The sequence below is a fragment of the Gorilla gorilla genome, chromosome 4 (assembly GCF_029281585.2).
Source record: "Gorilla gorilla gorilla isolate KB3781 chromosome 4, NHGRI_mGorGor1-v2.1_pri, whole genome shotgun sequence".
In the NCBI taxonomy this organism is placed as follows: domain Eukaryota; kingdom Metazoa; phylum Chordata; class Mammalia; order Primates; family Hominidae; genus Gorilla; species Gorilla gorilla.
Window position 1 is genome coordinate 86,054,794 of NC_073228.2, and position 15,221 is coordinate 86,070,014.

The window sequence follows — 15,221 nt, forward strand, 5'->3', positions numbered from 1 at the left end:
CGGAGGGCACCGCCTGCGTTGGGTTGGAGGTGGGGGTTGGAGGGGGGAGAGCTCCCCGCCAGGCGAGGGGCGGGGCCTTGGCGGGGGTGGTCGCGGGCGGCGGGGAGGTCTCGCTTCCCTCCTCTCCACCCGCTCCCAGTCCGGGCCTGGGTCTCAGCCCCGCCCTGCCCAGAGCGCGCGGCCGATCACGTCACCGGCCTCCGCTAGGCGGCCCCCACGGCGCGGGAAGGCGCAGTGCGCACGCTCTGACTCGGCCGTGGCGGACCTGACTGAAGGAGGCCACGGCCACTTCTGGTTGGCCTCGGGGCGCGCTGGCTCGGCTCTTCCTCCGCCCTCGAGGCCCCCGCAGTCCCATCATTCAGTTCTGTAGGGTCACCGGCGCGGCAGTGGCCTCGCAGGGCGCGGGGTCCCTCTCCCCGGCTCTCCTCCCCCTGGCCCCGTCGCCCCGCCCTCGCCGGGCTGGGCTGCGGGGTCAGGGGCCGAGCGGAGAGGGGTGAGTATTCCCCACAGCCCTTGCCGGTTGTCTCCTCCCGGCTCTGCTTCCCACACGGTCCTCGCCCCACTCCTAGGACAGGGAGGAAGGGCACGCGCGGGTAGGCGGGAAACAGCCCAGTCCTGAACAAAAGGCCGGGGAAGCGGGTCCCCGCCGGTGAACTGCAGGCCTGTGCTGGCCGCCGCGAGCGGGGAAGGGCGAGGACACTCCCTCCTCGGGGACCCGGTCCCTGTCGCACACACGGTGTCACCAGCACACCTGGCCCAGTACCCAAAGCACCCTCGAAGTGGGTAGTAACTACTTTGTGTTTAAAATCCACATACTGATAGCAAATCTTTGGTTGAAACAGTATTAAATTACTCGGGCTTCCAGTGGCTGAGTCCAACTTAATTTGAAGTTTCAGATTAAGTATCAGGAGGAATAACTTGATATTTAGAGCCAACAGGTTTTTCTTTTTTTTTTTTAAACCTCCCAAAAAACCTATAAAATCAAGAATTGGCGGGGAGGACGGGAGAATGATAAAGGAATAGTTGACTGATTTATAGAAACTTTTAGTGGCGGTAAAAATTACAAAAGTATTGGAAATAAGGCAAAAGGACAGCATGTTTTTTTCAGAGTCAAAATGGAGCCCGTCTAACAGGCCCACCTGAAGATGATTTAGATGTCTAGGGGACTATATTTTGTTTGGCATGATGATATTGATTAGGGCCTAGGCTTTGTAGTTAACATCTTTTTCATTAATGGAGATGCAAATTATTTCTGAGTGGGAGAGAAAAAAATACAGTACTCCTAAAGGTTGTAGTTTTATTGCCTTGGAGGATATTAGCCATTTTTCTTTTTTTTAAGACAGAGTCTTGCTCTGTCGCCCAGGCTGGAGTGCAGTGGCACGATCTCGGCTCACTGCAGCCTCTGCCTCTCGGGTTCAAGCAATTCTCCTGCCTCAGCCTCCCGAGTTGCTGGGACTACAGGTGCCCGCCACCACGCTCAGCTAATTTTTGTAAGTTTAGTAGAGACGGGGTTTCACCATATTGGCCAGGCTGGTCCGGAACTCCTGATCTTGTGATCGGCCTGCCTCGGCCTCCCAAAGTACTGGGATCACAGGCGTCAGCCACCGCGCCCGGCCAATATTAACCATTTTTCTGTCTAACCTATCAAACTTACCATCCTTTCTTCAGTGTTTATGCTCAGTTCCTGAAATGCTTTTGAGCACACTAAGCCATTCAGCTTGTTCCATTGTGAGTTTAATAAATCTTTGTCACAGGTTCATTTTGAGTCATATTTATAACTTGTTATTGGACAATGGTCTCTATTCTTTAGTGGCAAAAAAGTTTATGCTTCTCAGGATGGAAGGACATAGGCCCTGTGTGGTACTCAAATACATCTTAGGACTCCAAGTAGAATCCTTTCTCATTGCTTCAGAAGGGTTAAACAGTGACCAGAGGAAATGTTACAGAACCTTGACCAAAAAATAAATCCTGAGTATTGAGAAATTAAAGTCTTGCAAATTGCAGAGTTTAAAAATTGTTATTGATATTTTAAATTGAAGAAATAGTAGTTCTAAATTGCATACATTTGAATGTGGAGTGTTAAAAGATTATTTCCGTTGTCTCCTGTTTTATTTAGGATAAGGTTAACTGAGATTTTGGTACATGGTGGGCCATTCAAGTTGTGTATAATGTTTTGTGACAAACTACATGTCGACAGTAGTTCCTGATGCCTAATACATTTCTGAGAAAGGTAAAGCAGCCCTTTAGGAAAAACAAGGAGAGTAAAGCTTACAGAAGATTTCTTAAGATGGGCTTGATTTATCTTTGAAACCTAGAGATGTGTTTGGGACCCAGGAGGTTGTGTTTGAATCATAAATATAATCAGGGAACCTTAAGAAAAAAAAAAGCCATGGAGATCATTTGGTGATTATCTATTGAAAACAAATGTTTTCAGGGGACAAGCAGCCTGAGTATAATAAAGCAATTAGAAAGTTGGGGAATGGAGAATAGGAGAATAAGTTGTACCTGAAGGAATCTTAATTAGGGAATGGTTGCTGAAAACTGCAGAGACAAGACTTCTCTAATGTGCTTACCTGATCACATAGGTTTATAGGATCCAGGAAGAGGGCTTAGTAATAGGAGTGTAGCTTTGAAGCTAGGGTTATTTCATATCACTGTCATGTAACATCTTTCCGAGAAAACCTTTTTATCATCTCTTCTGAGCTCAAGAACCTACAATGGTTTCCTATTGCCAATTGTTTTAAATGGAATCTCCTTTGGGTTTTTTGGTTTCTTCTTTTGGTTTTTTAAGAAGTGGGGTCTCTAAGTTGCCCAGGCTGGAGTGCAGTGGCTATTTAGAGGCACAATTAGAAGGCACTACACAGCCTTGACTCCTGGCTCAAGCAGCCCTCCTGCCTCAGCCTCCTGAGTAGTGAGGACTAAAGGCGAGAGCTACGTCTCCAAGCTTCCTTTGAGTTTTAAGACTGTAAACTTCCTGCACCCTGTCCCCAGATTCTCAATATCCCTCAATCTATACTCTCCATTCAGGTTCTTTACTGGTCTACCTCATTTCAATCTGTTCCAAGGTTCACTGCCACTGCCCCATCCCTTCTATTTCTTTCTTTCTATATCCTCCTATAATTCAAGGATTAACTAAAATCTAACTCCTGTAGGGCACAGGCTGTGGTTCCAGACTTCCTTAGGTCAAATTACCACACTTAACAGCTGTGTTACCTTGGACAAGTTACCCTCTCTGTCTCAATTTCCTTATCTATAAAATAAAGAAAATCCTAGTAATTTACCTCAAAAAGTTGCTCTGAGGATTTGTTACTAGTTCTTAATACATAGTAATATATGCGATTTTAATTATTTTAATCCATACTAATTCTTTAAACAGTGGTTGTACAATTTATCACTGTTTTTTGTTATCCATTATTCTCTGATGTTCTTTTCAATGTGAATCTTACTTAAAAATTTGATTACCTTGAGAAGAATGTGTATTCTGAAAAATAAAAAAAAATTTTATTACAAACTATTGAAGGCAAAGACTGTATTATACTTCTTTTTGAAAGTCTCTTAAACCAAGGCTGGGTGCAGTGGTTCATGCCTGTGATTCAGCACTTTGGGAGGCTGCGGCAGGCAAATTGCCTGAGCTGAGGAGTTTTAGACCAGCCTTGGCAACATTGCAAAACCCTGTCTCTACAAAAAATACAAAAAATTAGCTGTGCATGGTGGTGCACACATGTGGTCCCAGCTATTTAAGAGGCTGAGGCGGGAGGATTGCTTGAGCCTGGCAGGTGGAGGTTGCAGTCAGCTGAGATGATATCACTGCCCTCCAACCTGGGTGACATAGTGAGACCCCCCTCTCAAAAAAAAAGTGTCTCAGACCTCTCAGGATGATTTGGGGGCTCAGTGTAATATTTTTTTCTTCCCATCTTACTATCTAGTTTTCTTTTTCTTTTTTGTTTTTTATTGTACTTTTGTAGCTTAGAGTTTTAAATTTAAACTCAATTTTGTTCCAAAAGTATTTGAGGTAGCTTATAAACTATGTAATATATAATAACATACAAAATAAAGAGAAATCAAGATCATAAAAATATGAAGCTTGAATGGAAAGATGTGATTAGGGTGAGTTATACTGAAAATATACTGTGAATGTTGTAGAGTTATTTATTTATTTATTTATTTATTTTTGAGATGGAGTCTCGCTCGCTCTGTCGCCCAGGCTGGAGTGCAGTGGCGTGATCTCGGCTCACTGCAGGCTCCGGCCCCCGAGTTCACGCCATTCTCCTGCCTCAGCCTCCCGAGTAGCTGGGAGTACGGGCGCCCGCCACCTCGCCTGGCTAATTTTTTTTTTTTTTGTATTTTTAGTAGAGACGGGGTTTCACCGTGTTAGCCAAGATGGTCTCGATCTCCTGACCTCGTGATCTGCCCGCCTCGGCCTCCCAAAGTGCTGGGATTACAGGCGTGAGCCACTGCGCCTGGCCTGTTGTACAGTTATTAAAGGTAGGCCACAAAGTTCCAAGCTTCATGATGGTCAAAGGAAAGAAGGAAATATATTTATTGCCCAGCAAAAACAGCTTCCTGTGTTAAAATAATTAATTGGGAGGCCACTGCCTGAGGAAGCTCCAGTGCCCTGGGTTCCTACATAAACAGACTTACACCAAACTCAGTGTAAATGGTTGTATTCTAGGAAAATGAAACTTTAGCTTAACCAATCAGAAACCATCAACTAACCTCTAACCACTGACTTTTACTGTAATGATCCAAGTAAGGCTACTCCACTTTGACCAATCACAGATTTTCTTGGCCTTGCTTCTGCCGTTCACTCTTCAAAAGCCTTCTAACTGTGTCCTTTTGGTGCAGCCCCATATTGCTTGCATTCTGGAGCTGACCAATTCATTAATATGCCTAGTGTTCCATTATTGGAACGCTAAGCTTGTGGGAGTTATTTATATCCTGCTCAAGGTCATCGCCAAGGTCTGATTTTTCACAAAAAAAATTTGCAACCTCCAGCATAAATGGGTTAACCATTGTCTGCTTAAATAAACATTTTCTTGTTTTTGTTTTTTGAGACAGTATCTTGTTGTGTCGCCCAGGCTGGAGGGCAGTAGTGCAGTTATGGCTCACTGCAGCCTCAATTTCCTGGGCTCCAGCTATCCTCCCACCTTAGCCTCCCAAGTAGCTGGGACTACAGGCATGCACCACTATGCCAGGCTAATTTTTGTATTTTTTTGTAGAGGCGGGATCTCACCATTTGCCCAGGCTGGTCTTGAATTCCTGAGCTCAGGCAATCCACCTGCCTTGTCCTCCCAAAGTGCTAGGATTACTGTGCCTGACCTCAAATAAATTCTTTAAAATTTTAATGTGCCTTGGTTTATCTTTTAGCACCTAGTAAATATTTAGTGAGTGAAATGGAGATTGTGATCACAGATTTTAAAGGATACGCTGAGGCCCTAGAGTTAAATTCTCTAGACTTTGTTAATTCCTTACCTACTTCCCAGTATTTCTCAAAGGGAGCTCTACTGGCATTTTTACAGACAACTCTTCACTGTGTGGGATTGTCCTGCACATTGTAGGATGTTTATTTTACCTGGTCCCTCAGCACTAAATGGCAATGGCAAACTCTAACTTCTTTTTAACAATCCAATATGATCCCATTTATTTCCAAGCAGCCCCTTGAAGAGTGGGTTCCCCATAAAGTTGGGAACCATTAGACCTTATTTGCCCATACTCTTCTCCACCCGAGCTATGCTCCATCCACTGACATTTGTTTTATTTTTAAACCTTGCATTCTTTTCAGACCCTGTCTTTGCAGGAGCTCCTCAATCTTTTTGGAGTGACTTTGTCTCCACCTGGTTGGCCCTTACTCAAATTTCAAAATTCATTTCTTCAAGAATTGAATTCATATGTTCAGAACTCCAAGTTTTGGAGTCTTCCCCAGTTTTGCCAGGAAGTTTGACATTCTTTTCTAGGAGGACACTCACAGCAAGCACTAGGGTATTGTAGGTACTGAGTGAATGAATGAAAAACTTGTGGAAATAGAAGGCACATTAGTCTCATCTCTGAACAAAGACTTTTGCAAGAAGAAAAATTTAAAGGGAATGTGCCTTTCATTACAAAAATGTCCAACCATTTCCTTTTTTTATTTTCCAAAATAAAAATATGGCACTTGGTAGTATATTTTAAAGACACTTTGCTCTGTAATCTGTATTCAGACTGGCACTGATTCTGTAGCTTCTGATATTGTGTTGGTCTTTTTTTTTTTTTTTTTGAGGCGGAGTCTTGCTCTGTCACCCAAGCTGGAGTGCAATGGCATGATCTCAGCTCATTGCAACCTCTGCCTCCCAGGTTCAAGCAATTCTCCTGCCTCAGCCTCCCAAGTAGCTGGGATTACATGCGCCCGCCACCACGCCCAGCTAATTTTTGTATTTTTAGTAGAGATGGGGTTTCACCATGTTGGTCAGGCTGGTCTCAAACTCCTGACCTCAGGTGATCCATCCACCTTGGCCTCCCAAAATGCTGGGATTACAGGCATAAGCCACTGCTCCTTTCTGTCTCTTCTTATTTTTTGGATACTTTTGGCCAAGGATACCCCATTATCTCCTTATCTCCTAATTCTGGGATACTTGGCATATGTGCTGACTAGAGTTTGTTGTACTAGTCCTACTACCCACTGTTCAAAGGCAGCAAGAGAGTTTGAGCTGTGGATCAGCTCAAATTGTCATCAGTGGTGGAACAGTTTTTCTTATGTGCTTGCAGAGTTTTATTAAAAAATTATCTTTTGATAAAAGTAATGATACTGGTATCAGAAAGATTGGATGTCATATAGATCTGTGGTTTTTTTGTTGTTGTTGTTGTTGTTGTTTGTTTGTTTTAGAGACAGGATCTTGCTGTCTCCCAGGCTAAAGGGCAGTGTCACAGTCATAGCTCACTGCAACCTTGAATTCCTAGCCTCAAGTGATCCTCCTACCTCGGCCTTGCAAAGTGTACATCAGTTTGTGTAAGAAAAGGTCCAAGAAGTGAACAGGCCTGAAAGTTGAAGAAAGGTACTATAAATGAGAAGAGGTATATAGAATAAGTCCATTCAAATTTTTGAATTTTTCTTTTTTTTTTTTAAGATGGAGTCTCGCTTTGTCGCCCAGGCTGGAGTGCAGTGGCACAATCTTAGCTCACTGCAACTTTCGCCTCCTGGGTTTAAGCGATTCTCCTGCCTCAGCCTCTGGAGTAGCTGGGACTACAGGTGCACACCACTGCACCTGGCTAATTTTTGTATTTTTAGTAGAGAAGGGATTTCGCCATGTTTACCAGGCTGGTCTTGAACTCCTGACCTCAGGTGATTCTCCTGTCTCAGCCTCCCAAAGTGCTGGGATTACAGGCATGAGCCACTGTGCCTGGTCTGAATTTTTCTTTTATTCATTTACAACTTAAAAAAAAATGTTTACTGGCCGGGCATGGTGGCTCACACCTGTAATCCCAGCACTTCCAGAGGCCGAGATGGGCGGATCACGAGGTCAGGAGATCGAGACCATCCTGGCTAACATGGTGAAACCCCGTCTCTACTAAAAAAAGACAAAAAATTAGCTGGGCGTGGTGGTGGGCCCCTGTAGTCCCAGCTACTCGGGAGGCTGAGGCAGGAGAATGGCGTGAACTCGGGAGGCGGAGCTTGCAGTGAGCCGAGACAGCACCACTGCACTCCAGCCTGGGCAACAGAGTGACACTCCGTCTCAAAAAAAAAATGTTTACTGTTTGACTATCTGTTATAGATGCTAAGATACAAAGTGTAAATCAAATCCCCAGACATTGCAGACATTGCTCTATCATCTGGCATTTGTTGCAGTGGGTGAAGATGGCAGAGGCTACCCTGATTTTTGCTAATTGTAGGTAAACCTTTTTTTTTTTTTTTTTTTGCCTGCATCTTTTTTTCTTTCTAGTCTTTAAATTAAGATATTCCTATAGGCTATGTTTAGGCATAAGTTTCTTTCCAGCAGCTTTGTTTTTTTTAGAAACATGGTGAATTCTTTCAATTTATAGGTAAATATTTTAAATCTTTTTTTTTTCCATCTTAGAACAGTTTTTCAGTTGTACATTTGCTTACGATTGTAGTTCAGAAATTCCAGTTATTTGTAGGTTGGACCTGTGTTCTTTGTCCTTCCATCAAACAATATGCATTGTTTTCATCATGGTCTTTTTTCTTTTGCGTGTTTGGAGAGGATCTTATGTGCTTATACACTGAAACACGAATGTGATTTTTTTCCAGCTTCTATACATCTCTCTGTTGCCTTGAATGTAGAATTTTTATCTCTACTGTTACATGTTTGATTTTCCTTCCAGTTTTTTCTTATCCAGTTTCCTTTTTAATCTCAGCTGTTTTTCCTTCCTCATCTCTTGCTTTTAGAGGTCTTTCCCTTTCTCTGTTTCTTTTTAAAATTGGGAACATAGAGTAGATAATTCCTCGGTTTGATTTCCATATTCCTAGTGTAAGTCCATTACAGGAGCAAGCTTTCCCTCTTCCTGTTTATAGTAGTTCCCCTCTTTTCTTATGCAAGAGCTTCTTAAAGGTCTTGTGTTTTTATTAATGTTTTTGGTTTACTTACCTTGACAAAAGGGGGCATGTTGACTGGTCAGAGTGACCAAGTGTTCCTTCGTCTCTCTCACTGCACTTGGAAGCTGGAGGAATCTTCCTCTTTATGTTAGCTTGGAAAGCAGATTAATGGGTACAACCAAATTTATGAAGGATAGATCATTTTCTGTACTTAGGAGAGGTCTTCCTTTCCTAGTGTTGAATCTTTCGGTCCTGTAACTATAATGAGGGGAGTGTTTTTGTGTGATTTGAAATAATTTATAGTTGTTTTTTTTTTTTTAGTTTTTTTGGGTGTTAGTGGTGAGACTGTACTATTCTGAGAGCTCATTCTGTTCCTGCAGCTACCTGTCGCTCGCTGCACAGTACTCAGTGCACCTCAGGGCTTTACCTTCCACATCTGGCCATGCACACTGCACTACTGGGAGAGAACTGCCTTGAAAGAGAATTACCAGTGGGGCTAGAAACCAGGAGGGGAGGGGCAACTCATGATCTGTTTCTCTGAAGGGAATGGGAGAGAGTGAAATGACCCTCTTTCCCCTCACCTAGTGATAGGGAGGTCAGAGCAAGCCTCAGCTACCAACAGAGATTCCTCATTTTCAGCCAGGTACAGTGTTGCCTCTCATTTAAACTTTGATTTGGAATATGTATTCCAATGGGAAGGCAAGGAGGGAGAATTGAGCCTGCTGGTCATCTGTTGTCAGGACTGATACGACTTCTCTTCTGATGTGTCTCTGTGCTATTTTATTGGATTGCCCAGGGCCATGCCTTCTGTGTCCCACCCAGGCTGCCAAATGTCTTGAAATCCAGGTCTTTTACCAGCCCTGTCAAAGTGATTCATCTTTTGTCTAGGGACCATGCTAATCTTTTAGCATGATTCCCTTTGAAAGTATCCCAGGTGCTAATTAAAAGTAATTACTTTGGGTCTTCAGAATCAGGTTATTTTTCTGGCCAAGGCGTAGGATTCCATATTTGAATTTGCACTGTGGGTGCTTCCTTGCTGTCTAAAATTTGAGGACCACTGCCTAAGGACCTTGCTAGGTAAGTGATTAAATTAATCTAAATCAATTCAGGCCAAATTGCCATAAAAGTAGTGGGTTGATGTTTAACTCTCCTAGCTGATAGTGCATGTTTTTTAAAAAAGAGTCTACACTTAGAGTTATAAATAATGTGGAATTGTTGCTAGGAGGGACAAGTATTCAGGAAATTGCCTACTTTATTAGTCAAAAATGATTTTTAATGTTTAAATGTATGCATCGCATGTTCTGTGGTAATCACATTTTTGTAAATGATCTTAAGTTCTGGGAAATTTAGTTATATTTCTTATAGTGTTTTAGTCCTATTATGACTTTGATGTACACTGATTTATAGATTCATCAAATCAATGTCTCCAACTAAAACAATAACAAAGAATTAGTTCTACACACATTAGATTAAAAATCACATTAAACAGTATGGAGAGTGGTAGTGAAAAAATTGTTTTCAATTAAAAAGGATCATTTAAACAATGATTATATACAGTATTAGAATTCACTAAGGCTGCTTTTCTGGAAAGATATATTTGAACAGCAGCAGAATAAGCTGCTTCTATGCTTCTAGTCTAAGGGCTAACTTACAGTTTGGAAAGACTACCCTCACTTGGAAAAACAGAAAATTATTCTATTTTTCCAATCTTTAGTCTCTGCTAAAGCAGTTAGAAAAAGGTTTTGATTGAATGTTACAAAACAAAAACAAAAACAAAACAACACAACTCTTCAGCCAGAGTAAGACTCAAGCAAAATGGATGTATTAACAACTTATGCCAGGCGTGGTGGCTCACGCCTATAATCCTAGTACTTTGGGAGGCCGAGGTGGGGAGGTGGGTGGATTGCCTGAGCTCAGGAGTTCGAAACCAGCCTGGGCAACACAGTGAAACCCCATCTCTACTAAAATACAAAAATTCAGCCTGGTGTGGTGGCGTGTGCCTGTAGTCCCAGCTACTTGGGAGGCTGAGTTAGGAGAATCGCTTGAACTCGGGAGGCGGAGGTTGTAGTGAACCAAGATCATGCCACTGCCTGGGCGATTCTGTCTCCAAAAAACAAAACAAAACAAAACAACTTATACTTTATGACATGAGGAGCGCTGACTCATTTCTAACCTACTTACAACTAGAAATGAGAGATTCATTGTTTAGGATGAGATGAGAATTGAAATTCATCTTTTACTGAGAGTTCACTTGAGTGACTGTTGTCACCTGTAGTCTGAATTTAGTTTAAGATAGCTTAAGTCTGGAAAAATAGGCAGTTCACATATCTAAGATTTTTCATTTGCAAAATAAGGATTATTCTTACCATTATTGCTTAATAAGCCACAGTTGTGGTTATTTCCATTTTTAGCCATATTTTCATCCATCTCATAGGAAGTTCTGAGATTCAAATTTCTGCCTCTACTAGTTTATGAATTTGGTAGAGGACCAGAAAGTATTACAACTTGAAAACCATGTATAAAAATGTTGATTGAATTATATTTACATTTTTGAGTTGAAATATTCTTGCTTGATCAAAAAAACAATAATTATTCCATGATATTTCATTATGGTACATTATGATGAATCCAGTTGAGATGGATATCTTTTTAATATACCATACTTCCTAATTTTGTAATCAAGCCATAAGTGTTTGTATTATTGTATGTAGCATCCTTCAGCAAAGCCTAGTCCTTAGATAATTTTAAAAGTATTCAACCAAATATCAATTAGTGTTTTGATGTTCAGTCATCTTGCTTGTAGCACAGTGCTGTTAATTAGATAAACTATGGCTATTGAATGAAATTTTATGTTTAAGTATTTTCAATAGTTAAGTAAATCTCAAGTAACTGGAGGGCTTAGGCTACTTTGTTCAGTTTTGTTTCTAAGTAAGAGTTTGTTGGAGTTTTAAAAATGTTACTAAGTATATTAGTGTTCTTTATGAATGAAAGTTAATTTTTCTTTGATTTGGTATCTTTCAGTATATGTCAGGATCATCATACAGTTGGAAAAATTTCCTCTGGCTACACCATATCAGTCTTCTCGTGCTAGTCTAGTTTTGCATTCTCTCTGATTGATGAAATGGGTTCTGTTACCATCTATGTAACGTTGATATAGAATCGGTATTGCCAGCCCGGATTTGTCTTTCCTTCTGAGTTCAAGGCACACCTCAAAATGCCTGCTAGACCCCTTTACTTGGACATTCCACGGGCATTTCAAATTCAAACTCAATATGGCCAAATTAAACCCAACTCTCTTCCCAAACCTGCTTTTCCTCCAGAGACCTCTGTCTTATTCAATGCACCACCACCTAAAGGCAGAAAGCTTGGAATCTTTTCTCTCCCCTGTCCCTCACCAATCTTTTCAGTTGTATTGTCCATACCTAGTTCAACAGCAGTTTATTTTTCTTAGAGAGACTGACTTTTATCAAGTCTTTCCAAGGCATTTGCTTATAGAAATAACAGTTGTCTTTTTTACTTTTTTTTTGAGACAGAGTGTCGCTCTGTCGCCCAGGCTGGAGTGCAGTGGCGCGATCTCGGCTCACTGCAAGCTCCGCCTCCCGGGTTCCCGCCATTCTCCTGCCTCAGCCTGCCGAGTAGCTGGGACTACAGGCGCCCGCCACCACGCCTGGCTAATTTTTTGTATTTTTTAGTAGAGACGGGGTTTCACTGTGTTAGCCAGGTTGGTCTCCATCTCCTGACCTTGTGATCCGCCTGCCTCGGCCTCCCGAAAGTGCTGGGATTACAGGCGTGAGCCACCGCGCCTGGCCGCGCCTGGCCACGCCTGCCTAATTTTTTGTATTTTTAGTAGAGACGGGGTTTCACCGTGTTAGCCAGGATGGTCTGGATCTCCTGACCTCGTAATCCGCCCGCCTCAGCCTCCCAAAATGCTGGGTGAGCCACCGCGCCCGGCCCTCTTTTTTACTTTTATGTTTGGTTTGTTTAACATTTAATTACAGTATATATTTATGATAGGAGAATAAGGTTTGTGAACACACAGTTAACTGATGGGAGCAGAGGCGCTTCATGATCAGCATGCTGTAGACATGAGTCAGTGTCGATTAATCTGGCAAGTTGGTTAGATGGAGGTTGGATAAGAGAGTTTCTACTGAAATTATTTGTTTTTTATCTCCCTTTGTTAGAATATGAGCTCTTACAAGGCAAGGACTATATATTTTTTCATTTTTGTATACCTAACCTTTACTTATGCACAGTGCCTGCTACTTAATAGATATTCACTATGTATTTGTTGGATGAATGAATAAACTCTTACATAGATTATACTAAATTTGAATAATCAGAAATGACACTGGTTTAGGAATTATCTAGTATAGACAGATCATTGGCCTTGAAGCCAAACAGGGGTTTAAAATCCTTGCAGTTTATATTATTTTAATTCAATTGAACAAAGGCATCTAGAGTGTTTACTATGCTAAGCACCAAAGATATAGAAACGGGAATAAAAAAACAAAAACAAGCTGGGCACTGTGGCTCATGCCTGTAATCTCAGCACTCTGGGAAACTGAGGCTGGTGGATCGCTTGAGGTCAAGAGTTTAGGACCAGCCTGGCCAACATGGTGAAACCCTGTCTTTACTAAGAATACAAAAATTAGCCAGCGTGGTGGCTTGCAACTGTAATCCCCGCTCCTCGAGAGGCTGAGGTGGGACAATCACTTGAACCTGGGAGGTGAAGATTGCAGTGAGCCGGGATCATGCCATTGCACTCCAGCCTGGATGACAGAGCGAGTCTTCATCTCAAAAACAACAATAACAACAACAACAAAAATAAAAACAACAACAAAAAAATGGGGATAGGTGAGAAAGATAGAAAAAACAAAAATACTTTTTTATTTTTTTTGAGATGGGGTCTCACTCTGTTGCCCAGGCTGGAGTAGAGTGGCATGATCATAGCTAACTGCAGTCTTGAACTCCTGGTCTCAAGTGATCCTCCTGCCTCAGCCTCCTGAGTAGATGAGACGACAGGTGCACACCACTATGCCTGGCTAACTGTATTTCAGTTTGTATATAGACGGAGTCTTGCTGTGTTGACCAGGCTGGTCTTGAACTCCTGGGTTCAAGCTGTCCTCCTGCTTTGGCCTCCCAAATTGCTGGGATTACAGATGTGAGCCACCACGCCTGGCCAAAACCATTTTTTAGTGGCCTTGAGGCCATTCTACATCCCAAATTTTGGTTTATTGACAGAAGTAAATCAGTTGGCAGAATTCCTTTCAATATAATTCTAAAGTTGATGCTAATACTTAGTTTTTGTATTGCAGTTATCATTTAACATGGAAGAAGATGAGTTCATTGGAGAAAAAACATTCCAACGTTATTGTGCAGAATTCATTAAACATTCACAACAGATAGGTGATAGTTGGGAATGGAGACCATCAAAGGTAAGAATGGAAATGTTTGTTTTCTATCTCAAAAGAGGATTTTTTGTTTTGTTTTGTTTTGGTTTGTTGACAGGTAAAACCTCCATAATTGAAATTAAGTTATGAAAACTGGTTTGATTTAGTAAAAGTCTTAAATTGAAGAATGTCTTACAACAGATGTCCATTTTCTTACTTCAACTATATATATAGATTATTATCAGGCTAATGAAGTATTATTTTGAAAAGTCCTTACGTAACCTGCTTAATTTAATAGATAAAAATTAGCATATTAATTATCTGAATGTAAACAGATGTTTCTGTGGTGCTTCAAATCATCAATCCTAAGTTAATATTCTTAGGAAACTACTTTCGTCTGGAGAGTAAAAAGATAATCTTGAAACCAAACCATAAACAATCACAAATTCTGAAATATTGAGGACTGTATTAATTGGGAATTTCCTATTAATATAAACATATTTCAAAATATTTTTTCTTTTTTGAGACGATCTCACTCTGTCCCCCACGCTGGAGTGCAGTGGCATGATCTTGGCTCACTGCAACCTCTGCCTTTGGGGTTCAAGTGATTCTTGTGCCTCAGCCTCCCTAGTAGCTGGGACTACAGATGTGCACCACCACACCTGCCTACATTTTTTGTATTTTTAGTAGAGATGGGGTTTCGCCATGTTGGCCAGGGTGGTCTCGAGCTCCTGGCCTCAAGTGATCCACTCGCCTCAGCCTCCCAAAGTCCTGGGATTATAGGCATGAGCCACCACGCCCAGCCCCAAATTTTTTTGTCTTTTTGAGATGGATTCTAATTCTCTTCTGGAGTACAGTGGCGCAATCTCGGCTCACTGCAATCTCCACCTCCTGGGTTCAAGCGATTCTTGTGCCTCAGCCTCCCGAGTAGCTGGGACTATAGGCACACACCACTGTACCCGGCTAATTTTTGTATTTTGAGTAGAGACGGGGTTTCACCATGTTGGCCTGGCTGGTCTTGAGCTACTGACCTCAAGTGATCTGCCTGCCTCCACCTCCCAAAGTGCTGGGATTACAGGCGTGAACCACCACGCCTGGCCCAAAGTATTTTTTTCTCTTGGTTCAATTCAGTAATAATAATGTAAAAGGCCTATGTACTTATTTCCACACTTACAGTTAGTTCTCTGTCAAAAACTGTTTTTTTGTTTTGTTTTGTTTTGAGACAGTCTCGCTTTGTCACCCAGGCTGGAGTGCAGTGGCATGATCTTGGCTCACTGCAGTCTCTGCCTCCTGGTTCAAGCAATTCT

General features: G+C 41.9%; 1 protein-coding gene across 5 annotated transcripts in view; it reads left to right on the forward strand.

The window, feature by feature from the left end:
• Window positions 1-15,221, forward strand: part of ATG10 (autophagy related 10) — a 300,426-nt gene that overhangs the window by 16,709 nt on the left and 268,496 nt on the right. The window contains exons 1-3 of one of the 5 annotated variants that reach the window (XM_004042232.5): window positions 225-493; window positions 4,351-4,485; window positions 13,840-13,959. In XM_004042232.5, the coding sequence (XP_004042280.1) occupies window positions 13,852-13,959 (108 nt within the window). In that variant the 5' untranslated portion in view covers window positions 225-493; window positions 4,351-4,485; window positions 13,840-13,851. Of the gene's footprint in view, window positions 1-224; window positions 780-4,350; window positions 4,486-6,859; window positions 7,029-13,839; window positions 13,960-15,221 lie in introns of those variants that run through there. The other 4 variants (XM_063706657.1, XM_004042231.5, XM_055386167.2 and 1 more) reach the window with 4 other exon arrangements.